The 22,738-nt window shown below is 43.8% G+C and overlaps 1 protein-coding gene across 2 annotated transcripts in view; it reads left to right on the top strand.

The window, feature by feature from the left end:
- The window catches only part of FBN1 (fibrillin 1), a 158,040-nt gene extending 141,940 nt beyond the window's left edge, over positions 1-16,100 (top strand). For both annotated transcript variants that reach the window (XM_087743599.1, XM_087743600.1), the window contains 12 exons: positions 1,551-1,673; positions 2,098-2,229; positions 2,848-2,973; positions 3,527-3,733; positions 4,329-4,454; positions 4,676-4,798; positions 5,714-5,830; positions 6,626-6,754; positions 7,576-7,695; positions 11,064-11,295; positions 12,331-12,505; positions 14,823-16,100. In XM_087743599.1, the coding sequence (XP_087599725.1) occupies positions 1,551-1,673; positions 2,098-2,229; positions 2,848-2,973; positions 3,527-3,733; positions 4,329-4,454; positions 4,676-4,798; positions 5,714-5,830; positions 6,626-6,754; positions 7,576-7,695; positions 11,064-11,295; positions 12,331-12,505; positions 14,823-15,212 (2,000 nt within the window). In that variant the 3' untranslated portion in view covers positions 15,213-16,100. The remainder of the gene's footprint in view (positions 1-1,550; positions 1,674-2,097; positions 2,230-2,847; positions 2,974-3,526; positions 3,734-4,328; positions 4,455-4,675; positions 4,799-5,713; positions 5,831-6,625; positions 6,755-7,575; positions 7,696-11,063; positions 11,296-12,330; positions 12,506-14,822) is intronic.
- The last annotated feature ends 6,638 nt before the right edge of the window (positions 16,101-22,738 follow it).

Below are 22,738 nucleotides of genomic sequence, written 5' to 3'. Positions count from 1 at the left end.
TAAAAAGAAAAATATGGACATTTGGAACAATGCATCTTTATCTGAAACAGAAAGATAAGTTCCTTCTTCCTGTATCCACCTTGAACTGTGGTACCTTTTTGTAACTGGAGGTTGGGTGAACAGACTTCAGGTAGTATCTGCTAAGGGACTGCCTGGAGAGGAGCATGTTGGGGTACAGTCTCTCCAGAACAGTCCCCAGAAATGCTGCTTATTGTGTGTATGGTTTTTGCTTACCTCCTAGATGACCCTTGAGTCAAGAGAGTCACTGTGTATGATGAAAATAGAAAATGGGCTGCTTGGGTTTGTTAAGGAAGAAACAGGGAACAAAACAGAAAATATAAATACAGTACTAGACAATTACCATGATACCCCTATGTTGAATATTTTTCATGCTTTGGTCTCTCATCTCAAAAATAAAAATTTGAAAATGCACAAAGAATGGAGGAGTAAGGAAGATCAGAGTTATGGAAGGGACATGCAGAAAATGAATTAGACTAGAATTTTGCAGTGTGGAAAACGTGTTTGAAGAGATACATAATTTAAATTTATAAAGCGGCAAGTGGTAAAGGTACCAAAAACAGAGGGAACATATTAGACAAACAAAAGCAAGCATTTTTGTATGCATGATGCTTACTTAAGTTGTGGAACTGTTTGCTGCAGAATATTAATGAGACCACAAATATAAATTGACCCAGAAAGAGATTGTACAAATTTATGTGGGAATCCATCAGTAGGAATTAAGCTTGATAATTTGGTTGTGGCTTTTGGCTGTGGAAGTCCTTAAATTGAGAGGCTGTATCAGGGGAAAGATCTCTGCATACATGGTATGTTTTTTTTTAATACTCCTGTTACAACCAGAGAGAGGAGAATGTCCTAGGACATTCTGACACTCTCTTCTGACCTGACACAGCTGTTCCTATATTATCCGCCACAATCTGTTTGTTTGCAAACCCATACAAAGTAATGCTTCTATTTTTGCATCAGCTTGCATTAGGTTTATATACAGTTAGAGCTTCATTCACATCCCTGTGGAATTTGGGCGAAAGCTCAAATTGCAGAGGAGGAGTTAGCAGAGTGTATAAACATCATTACATAGCAGTAATTACTCAAGTAGCACAGAGTGTACGTAAATGCACTTCAAAATAATGTTTCTAGTAAGCATATTGTTTTATGGAATTCAGCGTACAAAGAAGCTGAATTAGTGCATCTAGAATTTAAAAATAACCAGTCATAAAAACTGAGCCTAGATGTGGAAAAGGTACGGTTTTAACTCAGTATTTTGGCAGCATAGATCTGGAAATTATTTCCATTGGCTGCTTGCCATTGAAGATATTGAAACTTCAGGTAGCTGTGCAAACATCCTGGCATCCCTGGTGCCTGCTCCTATATCCATAATGAGTAGAACCATGGGTCCCCAGCTATTAAAATTTAGCCCTCAGTAAACTGGGATCTGTGGTATTGCCCATACCTAAAACCTGTGCGCTCAAGTCTGCCGAGTTTTACAAAAGCATGTTTCACTTCTACCATGGTCTTTGTCGCTCCAAATCCAGATGTCAACGAGTGCATTCAGAACCCTCTGCTTTGCGCTTTCCGCTGCGTGAACACTTTTGGATCCTACGAATGCAAGTGCCCCACGGGGTATGTTCTGCGAGAGGACCGGAGAATGTGCAGAGGTAAAGCTCCTACCAGACTCTCGCAGTTATGAGATAATGATTTCAAGTTCCTGCAGGGGTAGGGCTCTGACTCACTGCGCTATTGGGCCAGAGTTTTAATCTCAGGAAGTAACTGAGTCAGAAAGAATTTGGAATGAAATTCTATGGTTTGCATTATGCAGTTGATTGTATTAGCCCTGTCCTGCCCGTAAACTTATACATCTACATAAAGTGAGGTCATATCAGATGATACAGTTTTGTCATGCCCTGAAAATGGGCATTTGGGAGAAATCAATTTGCTCTAGGCTAGTATATCGTATGGTTAGTTTAGCACAATAAAAGTATGTGTAGAGTTTGATTACGATTGAAATTCCAGTCAGAATTTACTGTTGTGAGTTTCCAGGATTGTCTCTCTATATAATGAAGTCTAAACCTTGTGTTTTAGATCAGAATGAGTGTGAAGAAGGAATTCATGACTGTGACTCAAAACAGATGGAGTGCAAAAACTTAATTGGTACCTATATGTGTATCTGTGGACCAGGTTATCAGCGCAGACCAGATGGGGAAGGCTGTATGGGTAAGTAACACCGAAGTGTTGAAGCTCTTGAAACACACAATTCCTCAGCAGAGCTGAAAATTTTGGATTTAACAAAGTGTTAAGGAACTCGGAGGAAGAATTGCACAGCTACCTGTGTAATGGATCTACTGGTGCTATACACACTTTGCTTCACTGTTCAGGTGCGCACACATGTGGGCAACAAGTAGAAAATCTGGATGTAGCTGTCTTTACAATCAGTTTGTACTGCTGCTGCTGAATTGCTCTGAATGAAGAAAGCAGAAAATTGGGCCCATTGCTCTAACCTTGTTTATCTCTGTTAGCATGAATGAGAGTAGATCTGAATTGTTTTTAGACTTTGGATGGCATTCAGAAGTGCAGCTGTACCTATGAAAAATTTTGAAAACCAGTGAGGAATATATTGCAGAGAAAACGTAGTAACAAAATGTACAATGTTGTGAGCTAGATGGTCATCTTTCCTCTGAAAACTGAATAAAAGAGTCTTTTTATTAAAAAAAAAGATATTATGCAAGTTTAACCAGGCAGAATGCACAGCTTAAGAACTCCATACAAACTTCTCTAACCTGCATTAATCCACTTAATGGACTTGATTTTTGTCATATCATTTCAAAAACACAGATGAGAATGAATGTCAGACCAAACCTGGGATCTGCGAGAATGGCCGTTGTGTAAACACAGTGGGAAGTTACAGATGTGAATGCAACGAGGGATTCACTGTCAGTGACACCCAGAATGAATGCCTTGGTAAGTCACACATTAACACCCTAATGAACTATCGCTCTGACAGCAGAAACTGTGGTTGAACTTAAACTTAGAAATGCATAGTGAGTAAACATGCTCTTGAATTCACATGCCTTCGGGAAGGGGCCTTTGTAAGTAGGTGCCCTCCTGCAAGTTCAATCTTCCCATGCTAACCATATGCCTGCTTCAGTCAGTCCAGTTGGGTTGACTCGCTGTGAAAGCTGACTGTTCGGTGGTTTCAGTCGGCCGGGAATTATTCTGCCTTTTCTTTGGTCCTCGTTTTCAGCCAGTCCTCCTCTGGGTTCAGACAGAAACATGTATTTTTATAAGCATAATGTAACTTGTCTTCCACCTTTTGCTAAATTTCCTGTCTTCTTTGTTTCCCTTAGACATCGTGCTCTCTTTCTTACTGCTGGTAGTCTTTCACTCTCAGTTCCACAGTCCCAGGGTGAAGTATGCCCTTTCTTTTATATTTCTGACTAAATTCCTAATATCTCATGACCTTCTGGAGGTCGTCACCATTAGGATTCTCTGTGATGCATAATTTGTCTTCCAGACAACAGGGAGGGCTACTGCTTCACTGAAGTCTTACAAAGTATGTGTCAAATTGGATCAAGCAACAGGAACTCTGTCACCAAGTCTGAATGCTGCTGTGATGGTGGCCGAGGCTGGGGGCAAAACTGTGAGGTCTGCCCCTTCCCAGGCACCGTGGCCTTCAAGAAGCTTTGCCCTCACGGCCGAGGATACATGTCTAATGGAGCAGGTACTGACTTTATTCTATTAAAGGCTCTCTTACACAATGTCAAATTTAGTAATAAATTATAAACTCTTTCTTTTTGCATATTTGAACACTGTGAGGTCCTAAATATTTTGGGTATTAGTCAAAATTTTCTGAGAGTTTTCATGTTGAGAGAGTACAGTCCTTTGGGAGGAGGGTGCATAGCCAAAGGTATCCATTCCAACTTGGCAGATAGTTATTTTGCATGCTGTTTGATTGACATGCACTCGAATGGGAATTTGCACTCTCATGTTTGAGTGTGTTGTAGGGACAGATTAAGAGCTACTTGTGTACATGAAAGCAAAGTAGTGTTCGATTTATGGAGGCTAATATATGATCAGCTGTGGTTGTTTGCTTCCACTTCAGGCTTGTTCATTACGTTTGAAAGTTAGATTAATGCTCTATTCCATATTTTTCCACTTAATGTTTCTTCTTAATCTGTGCAACATTTCATTATTTTATGTAATTTTTTGATTTTATGTAGGGTGTGGGTTTTTTTCATGTCAGGTCACAATAATCTATTGAAGCTGTATAAAATCAGTTCTTGTTCCATTGTGAACTAACTCTCACTTAATTGCAGATATTGATGAGTGCAAGGTTATTCATGATGTCTGCCGTAACGGGGAATGCATCAATGAGAGGGGATCTTATCGTTGTCATTGCAACCTTGGCTATACTACAGATATAACTGGCACTCTTTGCATAGGTAGGTTTTCATTGTGGTGTATGTATATAAAGTTTATTACTTTACTAAGAGAAGACTTGAAGAAGGAAATACCAAGATTTTGAAAAATGAGAAAAGAAAATGTCATTCGTTAGAATGCTTTGGGGATTTTGATTTCCTCCTGATATCTCCTGAGCATTTTGAAAAATATTATCACAAGTCTTGCTTATCAGCACTAAGGTATCTGGTTTTGCTTCTTCTAGATCTGAATGAATGTAATGAGTCCCCAAAACCTTGCAATTTCATCTGCAAAAACACAGAGGGGAGCTTCCAGTGTTCATGTCCGAAAGGGTACATCCTGCAAGAAGATGGGAGAAGCTGCAAAGGTAAAAATCAAGAAAAGAATTTACTGCAGAAACTCTGTGCTTCACAGGCAAATACCAATCCAAGAACATTTAAATGATGTAAATATGTATATCCTTGATTCATGTGAGTATTTCTACTAAAGACAGTGGAAGTGGCCTGCACAGGATGGAGCTGGTGTTTCAGTTAGTTCTTTGATAATCTGGATGAACAGTAGATCCACAGGAATTTTTGCAGGCTGATGGCAGCAGATCTTAAAAGACTTCGTAACCAATGATTGGTCTTAGTTTGGTAAGCATGGTAGTTTAAGCCATATTTTTCAGTGATAAATGTATCTGAATGGATGTGAAGATGAGCATGGTTTGCAGTGCATTTTCCAGCATCAACAGTTTTAACCTACCACCTCTGCAGTATGCTGAATAAGAGGTTTTGAAATGCTCATTATAATTTCATTTATTTATGTATCTTGGTAGCAAAGATCTGACTGAAACCGGACAAGTTAGAGCGGCAATTCTAAACTTAGCATGGGAAATGACAGTGCACTTTGTCATTAGCATTTAAATATTTCTTTTGGAGTAATAGCATGCTTCAGTGCAATACTGTTTTGCAATCTGCCACTGCTTCTCATGAAGATGGTGACTTCCCATTTATTGACTGCAGTGCGAGCGGGCATTTATTATATAACAGCATCTTTCCGACAGATGAGAGTGGTGCTGTAATCCAGTGTTAGCATGGACACTAGTGCAGCTCCAAACTCTCATTCATTACGTGTGGGACTTCATGTGAGAGGAACTGGAAACCAGCCTGGAAAGTGAGATGTAGATTCGAAAGACTTTATTTGATGTTATTTATTTGCCATCACTTCTCTCTAAGTCCAGCTGGACTGTCAGATCATCCACAGGGAACATAAGTGAAAGATGTTTTCTTGGTTTTTTTAGATCTTGATGAATGTGCAACAAAGCAGCACAACTGCCAGTTCCTTTGCGTCAACACTATTGGGGGTTTCACTTGTAAATGTCCTCCTGGATTCACTCAGCATCATACAGCCTGCATTGGTAAGTGATGTGGGAATGTAGACACAGATTTGGGATTTATTACTGACTCTTATTGCAGAAGCAAAGTAGCAAGGAGGTGAAATTGGCTTCCTGAGAAACCAAATGGGGACATAAGCCAGGTCCTGATCCCAGTCCCACCAGAGCAGAAGATGCAAAGAGGCCCTCCCTCCTACCTTCCCTTGTTTTCATAATCTATGTCTTTGGATTTTGCACTTGCAAGAATCGGACAGTAAAGCCACCAATTTTTAATTCTTGCCTTACCCTTTCTTACCCATTGAGCAAAAAAATAGTTATGCTTCTGTTTTTGTAGTTCATTGCAGGACACACATTAGAGATCATGTCAAGGCTTCTTTAAACAGTAAGCATGAAACATGCATTTCTGCAGTTGTCCTTTAAACACATAGCCATTATGTCTGTGGAAATGTTAAACAAAACTACTTCCTGCAGAACACTCTCTCTGCTCTGCAAGTTGGATCCTGCTTGTGGCAGTCTGATGATCCTGTGGTATGGATGTGAATTCAGGGGGGTTTGAAGACTAGAACATCAAACTCCATAGTCTTGGTGAAGAAAAGGAGTGTTTCCCTTCCTATAGCTCTTGTTAGTGTTTTCAAATGAAGAAGGTAATGTAAGCTCTCCTCCTGTAGTGCAAAGTAAAAAAAATGGAGAGGGCAGTATGACAGCCATGTTACTGATGTTGCTTTACCTCTTGTCACAAACGTTCGTTGTCAGCATTGCTAAATGATGATGATCACAATAAGGAATAAAAAGTAACACTCGGGCTTTGGTTTCCTTCAGATAATAATGAGTGTGCTACTGAAATCAATTTATGTGGGGCGAAGGGCATTTGCCAGAATACACCAGGAAGTTTTGTTTGTGAGTGTCAACGTGGCTTCTCACTCGATCAAACTGGGCTTAGCTGTGAAGGTAGGTACAAGACAAAGTGCATTTAACTTGGCCTTCTCTTGCTTTCCTTCATCTTCTCTCAGCCCTACTGCCATCCAAGGAGGGACCTATGGAGTAAGCATGTGTAGGTTGAAGGGGGGTGGGGTATGGAAATTTAGCAATAAGGCAGTATTTCTCTCCATGGGCCTGAATAAATAGATGTATTGCAGGACGCTAAAGAGCTGGACAGATATTTTCTGAGAAGACTTCAATTTAGCCTGGAATGTTTTAGTTTAAGCATTGTGAGTTCAGTGAACTTCTGTTGAATCCTGCATGGATTTCTGAGGGACTCACCAAGGACAGGAAGTCTTGCATCTCCAAGGCGACCTGCTAAAGAGAAGGTTCAAGGGCTGCAGACTTTATTCCTCTGGGTCCCTAGAGCTTTATCCTGGGATGGAGTTTGGTTTGCTTTGAAAAGAGATATCCTGGGATTCCTGGGTTGGATGCTTGGGTAAAAGCAAGGGACTATCTGCTGTGGAGCTGGGAGCCTTAGGAAAGCCTTGGGAGTCCCATATATAAATGGCTTTCTGCTCTCTGCTCCATAGCAGAATGCAAAAACTCTGAAAATTGTGGCTGAATTTGAGCTTTCAGTGGTTTTCAGCCCTGCTACTTGCTGTGGAGCCAGAAATCCAAACCTGAAAGGCCTGAAGTGGTCTCCCAGGACTGGTCAGGTTTTTGGAAGATCCTGAAATATACCTCTCTATATGATATATGAATATATATGATTATTTGTAACATACTTTTCAATTATAGCATAATTTGAGCTTTTCTCCCAAAACTCAGTGTGTATCTCACCTTTTTAGATGTTGATGAATGTGATGGAAACCACCGGTGTCAGCATGGCTGCCAAAATATAATTGGAGGGTACAGGTGTAGCTGCCCACAAGGTTATCTCCAGCATTACCAATGGAACCAATGTGTTGGCAAGTCACTTTTTAAAATTCGTACATTAAAATGCATGTTACCTTTGATAGCAGGAAGAAGTGAAGGGTAATGGTGCTGTTTGCTGTATTTTCTTTTTCTGGTTATAATTTAGTAAGTTCAGCAGAGTTTCATTACAAGTGTGCACTTCTGTGAAAGGCAGAGTTGATAGGAAGCACCCAGTAACCTATGTCCTGGTTCAACAAGTGTTTAAGCACTAAATTATCCTTGAGGCTGCTAGAAATTGTATTGACTGTGAGGGAACTTGTGTTACTCTTGTATTTTGCGATGTGAACAAAGGAAATTTTACTCAGCCGTGCAAAAGTCTCTGCTCAGACACAAGTCCTGTGTCCTGTCTGACAGCTGGTGGTGAGTTGACCCTGGCAGACTCAGAACTACAAGTTTGGGTTATTAAGTTGTAAAATAAACTTCTGGGCAAAAGCATCTAAAACTCTATTAAAATCCTACTTGATCTGTGCTTTTATCATTCTTACAACACCTACAGGAAGGCTGCTGTGTTTAAGCCTCTTCTCTGTATAGAATTAACCATTTGTCATATTTGAGGAAAGCTGCTGCTGTCGGTCTAAAGATGCTTCCTTGCAACTTTGGGATAGAGTTTATAACAAGTACTTACAGGACAATTCTGGTTACAAATAACAAATGCTAGTGCTCTTTATTTATGTTAAGAAGAAAATACACTGGTGCATTAAAATGCTTATTTCTTCCCTATCTAAACTTTGGTTCTATCCCTGAGCCCTTGTAGATGGGGCTGCATATGCAGAGCGCTGATGCTGAAGTGGGTCCTCTGCAGAAGTCATGGGAAAAGTCTATGCACATTTCAGCAGTGTAGCATGTAGCATATTCAAACAAGAGAAACATGGGTAATTTTTTTCCTCTAGCGACAGTTATGTGCATTTTTAGTCACATTTAATGGGCTTTGTACAAGCTAGTCTTGTGTGGATACCTGGAGATGTGTTTGATGACCCCTTTGAGAACGAAGGGCTTCATAACTGTTTGGCTTGCTTTGCTTTCAGAAACATAAAAATGCCTTTGCTTGTTATCACTGTGGTGCTTTAGGGAGGTCTCCTGCTTTTAATTATGCTTACCAAACCTCCTGATATTTTGTGCAGTCCTTGCTGTGACATTTGCTTGTGCTCCAGTACTCTATGTCTCTAACATACAAGAGAACAAGGAGGGAGCACAAACATATGGTGGTTTTGAATATTAATTAAACTAGTAGAGCTTAGAGCTAAATTAGAATTTAATCTGCAGGAGGGTAAAAAACAAAACAAAACAAAACAAAACAAACCCCAGCACTGCCACATCTGGCTGTTGGAGGACATTGTGGAATCTGGAAAAGTGCAGCTCTCAGTTTTGTGAAACATCTTGGCTGTTTCCAAGTATTCCTGGGTGACAGCATTTAACTAAGTATGTTTCCAAACCAGGTGTACACTGTTATTCCAGCTTTTCGGCCCATTGACTACTGTTTAGATTTTATACAGGTAATATCAGTTTCAAAATGCACAAGCCCTGGTATTTCCCTCACTGAAAGAAAGGCTTCAACCTTGGCACCACAAATACTGATCACCAGGTACTTCACCAGGGAAAATTACACTGAAAGCCACAACTGGGGAAGGACTCAGCTACCACTTCCATCTTCTTGGACGTGGGGCGGTCCAGGCAGAAACCCAAAACTGCAGGGAAGGAGGCTTGGTTTCCTCCGTCCTCATGGTCTCTCTCCTTCCTGCTGAAGCTGAGCACGACAGGTGTGTGTTGCAGAGCACAGAGCGCGGGAGGGCAAGGCTGGTGCCTGACAGCACAGCTCATGCAGGGTCCGAGGCTCCCGTAACTGTTTTTTTCACTTTTCTTCATATTTTTTCTTCCAACAATCACCCGAAATATGGGAACTAACCTCACTAGTGTCCACGCTTGCCGCTGTGGAGCGAGGCAAAGTGAGTGTATCTCCTCTTGGTGCAGTAACTTTCTGTGGCCCAGACGTGCATTTATGATGTTGACATAATTGCTGTGTTAGGTACAACAAATATTGAAACATTGCTCTGAGTTAATGGCAAAACTCCTACAGGCTTTGGTGACACAGAATTCGGCTCCAGGTTTTAATACCTTGTGGTCCCCACATGTTCACATTGTAACATCTGTAACTGTATATACTTAAGATACTTATCTAGCTCTCCTGGGTGTACCACAGGGGAAGAATCCATGTAATAGGTTTTTCTGTGACAATTCCTTCATATTCCTTGGCAATCCCAACTCTGCAAACAGATTGTGCCTTTTTTAGCTTATTTAATGAAGTGTTCTGGGACTTTTGATGTTACTGCAACACATACTTAGATAATCACTGAAGAATGCTTTGGTTCCTCCCTTGTCTTATGCTGTGTGTGACTGCATCCCCTGCCCAGGCAATTCTGTAGTGCACCATGCCGTAAATCAGGCTGCAAGAAGCAAAGGCATTGCTTTTAGACAAAGAACAAACAGCCACGTTGTTTGGAAAAAGACAATAATGCTCTGAATTAGTACTTATTCTCCCGTAACCTGGATGCTTAGGTCAGAGATGCTGCTCTGTGCTTCAGATTTTATCCATACAGTGTCCAGATGGCATTTCTTATGCATGTGCACAGACACGCCATGAGCATGTGCAGTTGCTTTATCACAGAAAACAGGGAACAATAGTGTTCAGAATGTTTCAAAGCGATTTTCCACATCAGACAAAAAAATTGAGACCAACTACATTTAAACAACCAGCCATTTACAGTAAACAAGCCTGAACTGACCTCGAACTCCTACAGTGCCGCACTTTGGAAGTTTGGAAAAGGGCTGGCTCAGAATGTGGCAGTCTTTTGTATCTACAGCTGCTTTTATTTTCACTTTACTACTTGTTCCTGTACCTTACCTGTCCCTCATATTTAAATGTGAGTGTGTAGGGAGGGATTTTCAGTGCCTAGGAAAGGTGTCAGAGCTTAATTCCTTACTCTTTTTCCTTTAATGTTGAATAGCATTATGAACATGGGATAACTGGACCAGATTGTTGGCTGTACAAAGTTTTATTCTTCTCGGTTGTTTCTGGAACAAAAAAAAAAGTTGCCTCCTCTGCTTCTCTGGTCTCCAGAGCATGAGCTGACGTGGCATGAAACATCTTCTGTAGAGTAGCCCAAATGTTGCTCTGTTGTATGGTTGTAGTCATCTCCTAGTGACCGCTGCCCTAGCCAAGGGCGAGGCCAAGCCCTGTTCTCCATTTCTGTCTGTCTGATGTGGCAGCATGTTTAGCAACAGTCAAGCACGACTTTTCTGAAGGGGTAGGGTGGACTAGACCTGAGAGTAAAAGTTAACGTGGTATGTTCTGCTTCTTTTCCAGATGAAAATGAATGTCTCAGTGCACACATTTGTGGAGGAGCATCTTGCCACAATACTTTGGGAAGCTATAAATGTATGTGCCCTACCGGATTTCAGTATGAACAGTTTAGTGGAGGTTGTCAAGATATCAATGAATGCGGTTCTGCACAAGCCCCATGCAGTTATGGTTGTTCAAATACTGAAGGTGGCTATGTCTGTGGATGTCCACCTGGTTACTTCAGAATAGGACAAGGGTAAGGGATTCTCATTTTAAACTAACAGACATAAAGGGGACATAATCCGCTCCCTTCTCTGTAGTGTGGAGCAGCAGAACCAGGGGGATTGTCACCAATGAGAGAGGGATAGGATTGTGGAGATGCTACAGAGTTGGATGCACCTGCTGATTTTGGAGACAAGGGAGGGGAAAGGTAACCAAGGGAAGGGAGCAACATGGGATCAATGCTTAATGAAATTTGGTCAGGGCTATCGGGTTCAGTCATCTCTTTTCAGCTGCTGCTTTCACCTCTCTCCTGCACGCTCCAGCAGCTAGCCAAGTTCTCTCAGCTTGCCACTTGGGAGCTCCCACCCCTCACTGTGATTTGTGGTGTATCACTTGTCTCCTTTAAAAATCAAATAAATAATAACACCCCCTGCCCGCTCCAAAGACAAATGATACTATACAAGTGGCTTCACCCACGGACTGGAATAACAATTCTGTATGCTCTTATGTTTTTGTATGTTCCATATTCTCCTGTGTTCCAAGTGAATGCTTTTTTGAATAAATGTCTGCTTTATCAAGAAAAACAATTTTCACTTGCCCCAGTGGGAGTGTTAGGGCTGTGCATCATGTAGGACCAAGCAACTCAAATGGAAAGCAGAAAGATTGTGGCTTAAATTTTAGAAGTGACTAAAAGCTTTGGGATACATTATGAAAGACCTCACTTTTCAGATTTTTTCAGCAGTTTCTGAAAATCGGTCCCTTTTAATGTGTTCCAGGTTGGATGACAGAAATGACTAACAACTTCTCAGAGCTTAAGCCTGTGTTTTTAAAACTGTTAAATGTTGGCAGGTCTCTCTTAGGGAAAGCCTTATGGAGCCAGGTTCTTGAAATCAGAGGTAGCTGCATTGTGATTCAGTGAGAATTTTACCTGTTGACTTCAGCAGAAATTTTTCCTAGGAAATGAGTGCAACATAATTGCCTTATTATTTGTATTCACAGTCCCCCAAATTCAGCTTTCAATAAGATCTATGTCTCACTGGAATTAATTTTTAATTTCTTCCTTCCTCAGACACTGTGTTTCTGGAGTGGGGCTAGGCAAAGGTCAAGGACAAGAGCTTTCACTCAGTGGAGAAGTAGATGACAACTCCCTCTCTCCAGAAGCTTGTTATGAATGTAAAATCAATGGCTATCCCAAGAGAGGAAGGAAGCGCAGAAGCACTAATGAAACTGCAAATGAAGCAGAGGTAATTGACTCTTTTGGGGGGAAAGGGTTTGCGGTTGTCTTGTGAAAGCCAGTCTCAGAAGGAGGTGTGCCAAGAGACAATCCCACAGGAAAAAGGTACACCCTGAACAAAGTAGACCAAAGAGCTGGTTTTGGAAATCAAGTAGTCTGTGTGGGGGCTTTCTGCAGTTGTTCACTGTCGTTAGGCAAAGCCCCTGCAAACCAAATATCTATGTCACATGAAACACTAAAATAAGTGCCCATCCAGCTGTCTAGAGAGCAGTCCACTCACCAGCAAAGCAGGCTCTTGATGTCAGAGGATGGCAGGTGTGTAAAACGTTTGTGTGACCTTGTGGCCAGAAAGGCAGGACATGTTGGTCGGGGTGGATGTGGACCCTGCCAAGCAGCACTGCGTTGTTGTGTGTCTGGGGCTGGAGCCCTCTCCAAAGCAAACACAGAGCTCTGGACATGAACACCTCACCTGGAGGGAGTCCAGGGCTGCAGCCCTTCCTCGGGCTTGTCCAGACCCTTGCAGTCAGCCACCCAGGTTGCCATCCTGGGGCCAAGGCTGCCAGTGAGGCTGCGCACAGTGCTTACCACCGGCCCAGGCAGCAAACAGGAGGCAGAGCTTCACTTGTCATTGCTAGGAAGTCACAGGGGACACAGGCAGGTTTCCATTTGCCTCCGAGTGGGGTAATTGTGTCAGTGAAGTGCTTATCATCTATGGCGATGCTCACTTTTCACTCATCCTTGGGGGAGGTATTTTCCTTTAGTTCTTAGCAAACGTTTCTCAAAAAAGCATTAAAGTAGAGCCCTCACCAGACTCCCCCTGCTGGGGTTTGTTCTGAATTGACCACAACAGTGAGACACAATGGGATGGAGGTGGTTGTAATTCTGTTTGTTCTTCAGCTGGGCTTCCAGCACCACACCTCCCAGGATGAGTGCAGAAGTCGTGACGGAAGCACGATCTTGTAATGTGTAATGTTATTGTAGTCTCGCGTGCGCAAAATTCAAACTCCTTGCATTACCTGGGGAGTCCCACATTGGCTTACTTTAACTTCTTGTAATGTAAAGTCGGACTTGTCCAGTCTGGTCATCCAATCCAATGTCCAGCACAAGTCACAGGATTTAAACCTTATTGTTCGCATTAATTATAGGCAGACTTCAGCAAACTGTAAAGAGCCTGTAGAAGTGTCACCAAGTCCACAGTCATTTGACTTCTCACTTCTTCATCCAGTCTAAGATGACAGTGATGTTACAGGTGAAGGGATCTGCCCTGATCTGGCCAGAGAAGCAGCAGGTCGTGGCAGATCTCTAGACTGTGCAGGTATTTGTCATTCAGCTGAAAGTATGTGTCTGGGTATGCAAATGTGCGTCTTGCATTCTAAATATAACCAAGAGATGCTGAACACTTGTAAATATTGCCACACTGTCGCTACCCTGAGCGAAATGTCACCTGTACTCTCTGCTCATGTGTACATGCCAAAAAGCTTGCTTTTCCACGCACAAATACAGGGGATTTGGGAGCCTGTTAGCTGTTTCTGTTAGGTGCTCAGTGTGTGGTGCTCTGCTAACACAGGACGACCGGAGAGTGCTTTTGCCCAGAACAGTGTGGATGGTTGAGTTTGGGCAGAGTGGGGTCGTAAACTGTGTTTTTTCAGTGTGTTTCAGCACTGTCTGTGATTAGTGCTAGATTTGTCTCGGAGGTGACGTAGAGCTTCCCTTGCTTTCTAAATCACAGTGTTACAACTGATGTGCTGTCTGAAATGTTATCATTCTGCCGCTGCAGCGTGACTCGTGCACAGGGGACTCGGTGAGCCCAGTTAGGACCACTCGGAGGTGAGGGGCAATGCTGCTTTTCCAGCACCCCGCTGCACCTGCGGGACACGCTGCCTCCAGGCCTAAACAAAGCAAATCTTGCAAAGCAGAAAACTCCCACCTAAATGTCGTGCCTCCCCCACAGACCCCGCTCTCTTCTGCGCATCGTTGTTCACATTAGCTTGTGGTTCCCCTGACAGAGAGGAGGAGTATGCCTTTGCTCCTCTCTTTGTAGGAGACTGGTTGCGGACTCGAAGCACGGAGAGGCTTTGTTTGTCAGGCAGTGGGACCACACGCAGAAACTTTCGGTGCCTGTTACGCACGCAGGGACAGTGACAAAGACCGTACTTGATCCTGACAAGTCCTAGGCCCATGGTAGTGGATTTGACAGATGATATTACAGAGCCTCCTTTAAAAATTATTTAATTAATGATGAATGAGTCGGGTAAGAAATACATACACATAGGCACATGTGAAACACTCTCTGACAAAGCCAACTAACGTCATCTGTTCTTGTGCAGGATCAGCAGGAGCTGGAGCCACCAATCAGTCTCGCCAGCTGGGATGTTGAGAAAGCAGCAGTCTTCTCCATCAACATCTCGGATCTCAGTAACAAAGATCGCATCCTGGAACTGCTTCCTGCCCTCACAACACTGACAAACCATAATCGATATTTAATTGACTCCGGAAATGAAGACGGTTTCTTTAGAATCAATAAGAAGGACGGGATAAGTTACCTTCATTTCACAAAGAAGAAGCCAGTGCCTGGAAACTATTCATTACAAATCAGTAGTATTCCACTCTATAAAAAGAAGGAACTTAACCAGCTTGAAGAGAAACATGACAAAGACTACCTCAGTGGTGAGCTGGGAGACAACCTGAAAATGAAAATTCAGATATTACTTCATTAATTCATCAACCAAAGACCAAATAATTAAACCAAAGATAGATAGGTAGGACTGAATATTCCTCCCAATCAGATTCTCCATATCATAGGTACAATCTTACATGAGTACATTTGTATGAACGAGCACTATTATATTATTACATAAACAAGGTACAGGATGAATACCCTAGCTCAAAACAACCACTTTCTCAGGCTTTTAAGTGTAGCTGAGCTACCTTGATATGTTGAATCTTGAAAACTGGGACTTTTATCATTGGAAGTTGGCCACTGATGCTGAGACACGTCATCATTTCAGCAGAGGTACAAGAATGTGCTTTCAACTGATGGACAGCTCTATTTTTGTAATTCTTAAACTTCGCTTCTCCAACTACAACTTACTAGGTCAGCCATTTATGATATCCATTTGGTGCTAGTAAATTTTCAACCTAGATTTATAAATGCACTGTAATATTTACACAACTTAGAAGCCAAAATTGCCATTATTCAGTCTAAATACTTCAATCAACCAAAGTTAGCTCAGTAGTTTATCTCAGTTATGCCTATAATACATTACATGTAAATTAAGTGTGTGTATACTGTAATCATGCTATTTTTATCAATGAAGCATTTGTAAACTAGATTAATAATACCCTTAATGTGAGGGTTTGTAATGGTGCTTATAAGACCAACTACTTGTTAACTGTATACACAAACCTGATGATAAAGTTTCTGTGACTTGCCAAAATGCACTGAGGTCAGTAGGGACCATTAAACATTCTCAAAAGTCAGATGACAATCAGTGCCATCCTACACCATGACATTATGTAACGTGTCAAGAGTACCCATAGTCATTCATATCAACAAGGGTTCAATGTCATAAATGTCACAATAAAACAGTTTTTTTTTTAGTTTATTCTGTGGCCTTGTGTTCTTGCTAAAAGTGTGATAAACTGCATTCTTATGTTTCAGGCATTGTCGGTAGGGTTGGTTGTGTATCTGTGTGCCCAGGTGATTTCTTCTTGGTGGTGTGCTGCTGCCGTTTGTTCATTCTTCGTGCAAAGGAAGAACGGCAGAAATACAGAAACCTTCAGAAATCTTAAGTGGCAGTGGACCTCTGTCAGATTATTGTGTGGCTCCAGAAAGCAAGTTAGAATATTTCCAATGACTTGACCTGAATAATCCTGTCAATAAGTAACTTTGATAGCCAAAACATGCAGAAGTGGATGTTAAATCATTATTAAAATGATTAAAACACATTTAATTAATTTGAAAAGTCTTGTTTGCTAAAACTGCCTTGACTTAAGACATTCCATTCTTTTACCCCCCACTTCAACAGCTGTTGTCAAATAATCCAAGACTGATAATAAAGAGATAATCCAATACCAAAAGCCATCACAAATTGTAGCTGGGTTTTAATAGCAAATGAATTATTCGATGATGTGGGTGTTCTTGTATACGCAAGTGCTGTGGTGTTTCTTTTAGCAGCCGCAGAACATTGTACTGAGGTGTGATGCTACAAAATCTGGAAGAAAAAATGAAGCAAGTGGTGTTGCTGAAACTGCTGATTGGACAGCACTGTCGTTGATGTATGGGAACATATATGGAGGGAACATATATGAAGCTATAATAGCTTTGGAAGGGAAATGTACTGTAATAATTCACCCCAAATTGTGTTATTTTCTGTAATTAGATTTCAGCTCTCTTTGATTTCTTCTGCATAACAAATATAACTATATAAAAAGGAGCTTGTGCACAGGGTTACTTTGATATTTTTAATAGACCATGTCTGGGTTTTATTTATTAGTGTGCCAAAACGTTGAACAGTGTTTTTTTCCACGTGTTGCGTAACTATGGCAAAATATAATCAGAGCTTTACAGTTGTAAATGGCACTCTTATTTCAGCAGGTTGGGAGTGATTTTTAATGCCGGTGGCAGCGTGCAAGATTGTACGGTTTATAGTTAAGTGGACGGTTTGAGTATTTTCTCTTCAGCCCTTAAATACTGAGAGGAACTGAGAAGAAAGATTTCAGAAGGAGCTGTCAGGACTCTGTCCAGTAGGGTTGGTTCAGCATTCAAGCTGCTGTATAACACCTTCTCCTGCCAATGGTTCCTTGATTGTTTTCCAGCTGCCCCAGTGTTTCCTGCACAGTTCTGCAACTCACCTTTGTTACGCTGCAGAAACAAGAAATCTTGACAGCATCTCTTTTAGTGATTTTAAAATGGAAAGCCCAGTCTTGCTGTACTGATCCACACCTAAAAATCCATTTTCTTGTGCAATTATTCATCTGTCTCTTTGCAGCAGTGCCGTTCAACTGGTACGTCGTGTCTGCCTGTCAGCTTTAGTTGCTGTATGTGTACAATTATTTACATTCGTTTGAATTTCTGCAGTTTCCTTAGAGTCTGAGTGAAGCACAAAGGTTGCACAATAACATTGCGTGAGACCTGCAGTTAGGAAGTGGTTTGTAACCTACAGTGTGATTTAAAATAATTTCCTGTATTCGATTTGACGGTGGGATCCCAGAATGACTCTAAGCGCTAGACAGACTGAAGTAAAGGTCTTTCTGAATGTGTATCCTTTTGCAATTAAAGGATATTTTTCAAATGCAATGAAATGGTGAAGTCTTTAATTCTTTGAAATAACAGTGTGGCTTCCGTCCATTGCAATTGTGCGTGACTCAGCATAGATGCATGCATGGATAATAAATGCAGTTTTTGGTTAACAGAGTTTAACAAAGATGGCTTGTTGCTGTACATATCGAATCATTCTCTTGTTGTGTGTTGTAACAGTACCTTGTAAACTTGACAGCTGACGTGTATTTTGGCAGAACGTGGCTGTTTCCACAGTCTCCCTTTTAAGCTGACTTTCAAAGGACCCAAAGTGTTTGCTTTCTTACGGCAGGTCCCGAAGGGTCACGCTCAGGTGTTCTCTAAGATAAATATTCTGCGCTGTGATTCAAGTTCAGCTTTGTGCTTTGGAAGAGCTAATCTGGTCAAGACTTCTCAGCACAGACAGGCCCGAGCTGTTCAGAGAGCGAGACGCCATGGCCGTTGCCTAACAGCTGCCTACGCCTTCTGGGACTGAGTTTGGGCACCGCGGGTCTCGGCGGCAGCCCCACGACAGGTGAGTGCGGCGCAAGGCAGCCTGCATCAAACCCGCTGCTCTAGGCCAAGCTGGGGGTGGTGGCACTGGCCGTGGAAAAGCCTTCTCACTGATGGCTTCTGCCAAAATGAGCAAGGTTAACAGCTTACCTTGCGCTGCAGCGCTGCTACTTTCTGGCTAGGCACCAGACGAGGAGGAGACGGCTTCTCTCCGTTCAAGTTCACTGCTGTGACAAGAAAATGCTGTGTTTTGAGTTACAGAGAGGAAGCCAGGGTTCGGCAGCTGATGAGGCCAGGGCTGCGTGCGGAGCTGCAGGAGCTGTGTACCGCTCTCAGTGCCCCCCGGCTGCCCTGCGCCAGGTGGGACAGGAGCTAATGGGACACAGCAGCTTCCCAAAGCTGGGACATCTGGGCCCAGGATCCTGCCTACTTCACCCTCTCCCAGGAGCAAGTCTTTAAGCTGTTCTGCTCTGGTTGGCTTCGTGCTTGCAGGAGTGGCCAGCAGCGAAGGCCAAGATATGATGTACAGCAGGTTGATCCAGTAAATCCAGGTTGGCAGTGTCCTACCAGAGTATTTGCCCAGAGTAAGCCCTCACGTTATCACAATCTTGGCAGAATAATGCTCAGCAAAAACCCATGTGTTCAGAAAATCCCAGAGCTTCTAGTGGTTGCCTGTGGCTTGAGTGTGTTGGACGCCTGCAGAAACCCGTGCAGCCCCTGTGCGCGCCGCTGTGGTTCCACCTCTGCGCGGAGGGGCTCTGCGTGCAAACTGCGCGTCGGCAGCGCAGGTCTGGGGCGGCACATGAACCTGCGGGATCACGCTCGTTCTGGATGCTGCAAAAACTTAAGACGGGGCCAGCAGACAGCTGTACTTTGTGGCAAAATATGCCATCATTTACACTAATGAAAATGGAAATGATTGCAGAGGTTGCAGTAGTAGCAAAACAGAAGGAAAAGGGGAGGGGGAAGAACGCTGCAGTTGTTCAGTGGCCCAGAATGTCCCAACACACGTGGCTTCTGCTTCACTCGCAGCCACCGCTGCTTTCAGAGCCGGCAGAGGCACCACTGGTGCCGGGAAGGTGGAGGTGGTCAGCGGCCGGATTCCCTGGTGCTGCCGCATTCAGTGCGTGCTTCGCCGAGGTCCTTGGTGCCCCTGGAGAGACTTGGAGGGCAATGCCTGGTCCCTCTGGAGGGGGCTGCGCGCTTTGATTCGCCTGAAGATGGGATCATCTTCCTATGCAGCAGAAACTTTGAAGGTGCCGATGACTTCAGCTCTGACAAATTCCAACAATCTACTTCTGCTGTCCTTAAAACTTGCCAAGTATTTCACACCCTCGTAACAAATGCTTTTGAGGAATATCGTGCCCAAGCCAACTCCTCAGTTATGAGCTTCCCATTGAGTTCAGCAGAGGAACCTTGAGGCCAGGGAGGTCACCAAAGTGCTTGTTTTTGTATTTCAGGCTCTCCTTTCCATTTCCACCACGCCCCTGCGCAGTGCGGCGATGGCGGGAAGCGGTGGTGGAGGCCGGGGCTGCCCGTCCAGCGGGAGCGTGCTGGCAAAGCTGGGCTGCAGCCCCGCGTTGGTGCCGGCCGGTCCAGCATGTGCTGTCACTGCTTGTTAGCATACGGCTGAGTCCTCAACCTGCTTAGACACATGCTGATATGTGTGTGTAGAAATATATGTGGTTGTTTTTCTGAAGAGTCTAGACAGATAACTACATCTCAGTGCTTCCAGGCTAAAGTCACACCATGCTAAACCTTTGCTAAGGGCCCAGGAAGGGCTTTTCCTCCTTCCCTCTCTTGGGCTGGACCCTTCCCTCGCATGCGGTGGCAGCGCAGGCCAAGCCCTCGCTCCAGCTCGGCTCTCACGTTGTGGGTTTGTTTGTTTATGGGCTTCTCTATGGCTCCCAGGGCTGTAGGACGTGAGTGCCGCGCAGACACGCATGTTGAGCCTCTCTACACCCTTGTGAGGTCAGGATGTGTTTGTCGTCCTTGATTTACAGGGCAGGAACCGAGAACCAGATGTTTTGGTTTGGAAGAGCCCATAGGCAAAGGCCGTTCTGCCAGGAGCAGCCCTGAAGTACTGAGGTGTCCCTGGAGAGGAGGACAAGGAGCCACATGGGCTCATCAGCTGTGACAGCCCCCGCAGGCATGAAGGCGTGGGAACTGCCCCTCTGCACTACAACATGTCCCAGGCGGAGCCCCGCTGCTCTCCACACTCCTCAGAAAGCCGGGGGCACGGCCCTGGGCTCCAGCACGCATCTCCGGGGTGGCCGTCCCCATAGGTACCCACACAGGGTGCTGCCACTGCAGATGCAGCAGCACCAGTTAAAAAAATAAAATAATAGAGCGACAATGCCCGGTGGTTTTCTGCTGGAAAAAAGACTTTGGGTAAGTATCCAGGTCAGCAGGCTGTGCGGAGATAATCAGAAGTGACACTGCTTTTGAGCAGGACCTGGGCTCTGCCAGCTTCCCCGGCTCGCCGCTGAGGCTGCTGGATGAACCAGCCAGGAAAACAGGGCTACCGCTTCGTTTTCTTTGGAGGTTGATTCTTTATTCCTATCATTCCTATGTGAGGTGCTTCAGGGTGATTTTTTTCTTTTTTTTTTTTTTTTTTTTGTCTGTGACAACCCAGGAGAAATTATTTTTTCAAGCAGCCCGTGTGGGACCAAGTGTGACTGTAGCTGTAGTGCAGGACATTACTGAGCCGGTAAGCTCGGACAGGTAGGAGAGCTGTCTGGACTTTTTCACTTTGCAATGTCATGTGTATGCTCGCAGCTCTGGATAAATGTGTAGTTATTGTAATCATAACAAATACTAGAGCCGTGAGAAATGTCTATAACCAAACCCAAACCAGGTGAAACTCCCCTGGTTTTGGGTTTCATTACGAACTCAAGGCTCAGGCCAGGTTTGTCGAGGTTCATGAACCTCTCTCTGAAGCTGGGCTCAGTTTCAAGCAATCCTGGGCTAAGTTTCAGGCAAATCTGGGCCAAGTTTTGAGTAAATTTGGAACAAATTTTAGGTGAATAAGAGATGATTTATGATTTTAGGTTTAAACCATACAAACCATGGACTCTCTGCTTGGTTTCAACCTGTAACCAGGAAATCTTGGCACTTTGGCTGAGTTTCACTTTGATTTTGAATTTTGACTGTAAAAACAAAACAGCCAGAGCAGAGGTGAGTCCCAAGAACAAACCAGGCAGAAGCTGGTTCACAGGGTGGGAGCCCAGAGCCCTGCCCTGCCCCGAGCACAGGCCTGCGGGGCTGCGCCGGCAGTGGGGCGCGCTCCCCCCGCCGCAGGTGACGCCGTGCGCGTCCCGCCAGCAGTCTGACACGGCTTGCGCTGCCCCAGTAAATCCTCCAAAAAACTAAGCCTTCCCCAAACTCTTAATGTGAAGTTGCATGTGCAATTTTCAAGCCTGGAGTGCATTGACTTTAGGTTTGGCTTATGCAACAAAGATCCAGTCCGTACTGCCTGTTTGCATTTTGAGGGGTTAAATCAGCTAAGGAATCTACACAGGGGAACAAGGCCCATGGTCCTCATCCCTATATTGTATTTAAACATGGCTCACACCCAAGCAGACGGTGGGGAAATGGACTTTCTACCTGAACTGCTGAGATTCAGGGCATTGTGGTGCCCGTTCTCCAGCCTAGAGGTGCCCAACAGAGTCCTGGGTCTCAGCTTGCCAGTGCTGCCAGCTCTGCCGCGGCACAGATACCTCAAAGATGGAAAAGAGCTGAAAACACTTCTCATGGAGATTTCTTTAGATTCATTCAGGCACTTTAAAGGGATCTCCAGACATAAACTTGTCTTTTGAAATAAAAAAATATATATCATCATTAAACCCTTTGATCATGAGATTCTTTTTGCGCCAAACATAAACTGAGATGGAAAATATTTGAGCAGGAGCTGGCTTCAACCATCAGGCAAAATATGAACAGCTGAACTGGGAACATAAGTGCTGAGTCCAGAGAAGAAGGTGATAGCACAAGTTGCTGCTGCTTTGAGAAACACGTGATAGGAGGGACGGGCAGGAAGAGAGGAGGAAGGTGCCAGCGCAGAGCAGACGAGGAATATGAAGGGAACCGCGCTGTCAGCCTGTATTCACGTCAGTGCAAAGCTGAAACAACAGGAAACTGGGAGAGAGGAGAAAGGGAATGAGCGACTCGGCAGCGCTGGCTCTGCAGGGCCGCTGCTCAAAAGGCTTTTTGGCGTGAACCAACAGCCATCTGCCCTGGCGGTAGCCAGCTCCACAAGGCTACCAGCCTTAATGCGAAGCCTTCCCCATCAGCTGACGCTCCAACCGGCGCTTTAACTAGGAGAGTAAAGCCGCCCACGGGACTTAGGCTGGTAAGAAGTTACCAAATGAACCAAACAGGAAAAAACGCAAGGCCTATCAGGACCAGATCATTATGTGACCTTAGCAAGTATTGAGTGTAGATTATTAAGTC

The sequence above is a fragment of the Nipponia nippon genome, unplaced genomic scaffold, assembly GCF_047370975.1.
Source record: "Nipponia nippon isolate SJK-2023a ecotype South Korea unplaced genomic scaffold, ASM4737097v1 scaffold_9, whole genome shotgun sequence".
Classification (NCBI taxonomy): Eukaryota; Metazoa; Chordata; class Aves; order Pelecaniformes; family Threskiornithidae; genus Nipponia; species Nipponia nippon.
Note: the sequence above shows the minus strand (reverse complement) of the source record. Positions and strands in the feature narration are given on the sequence as shown.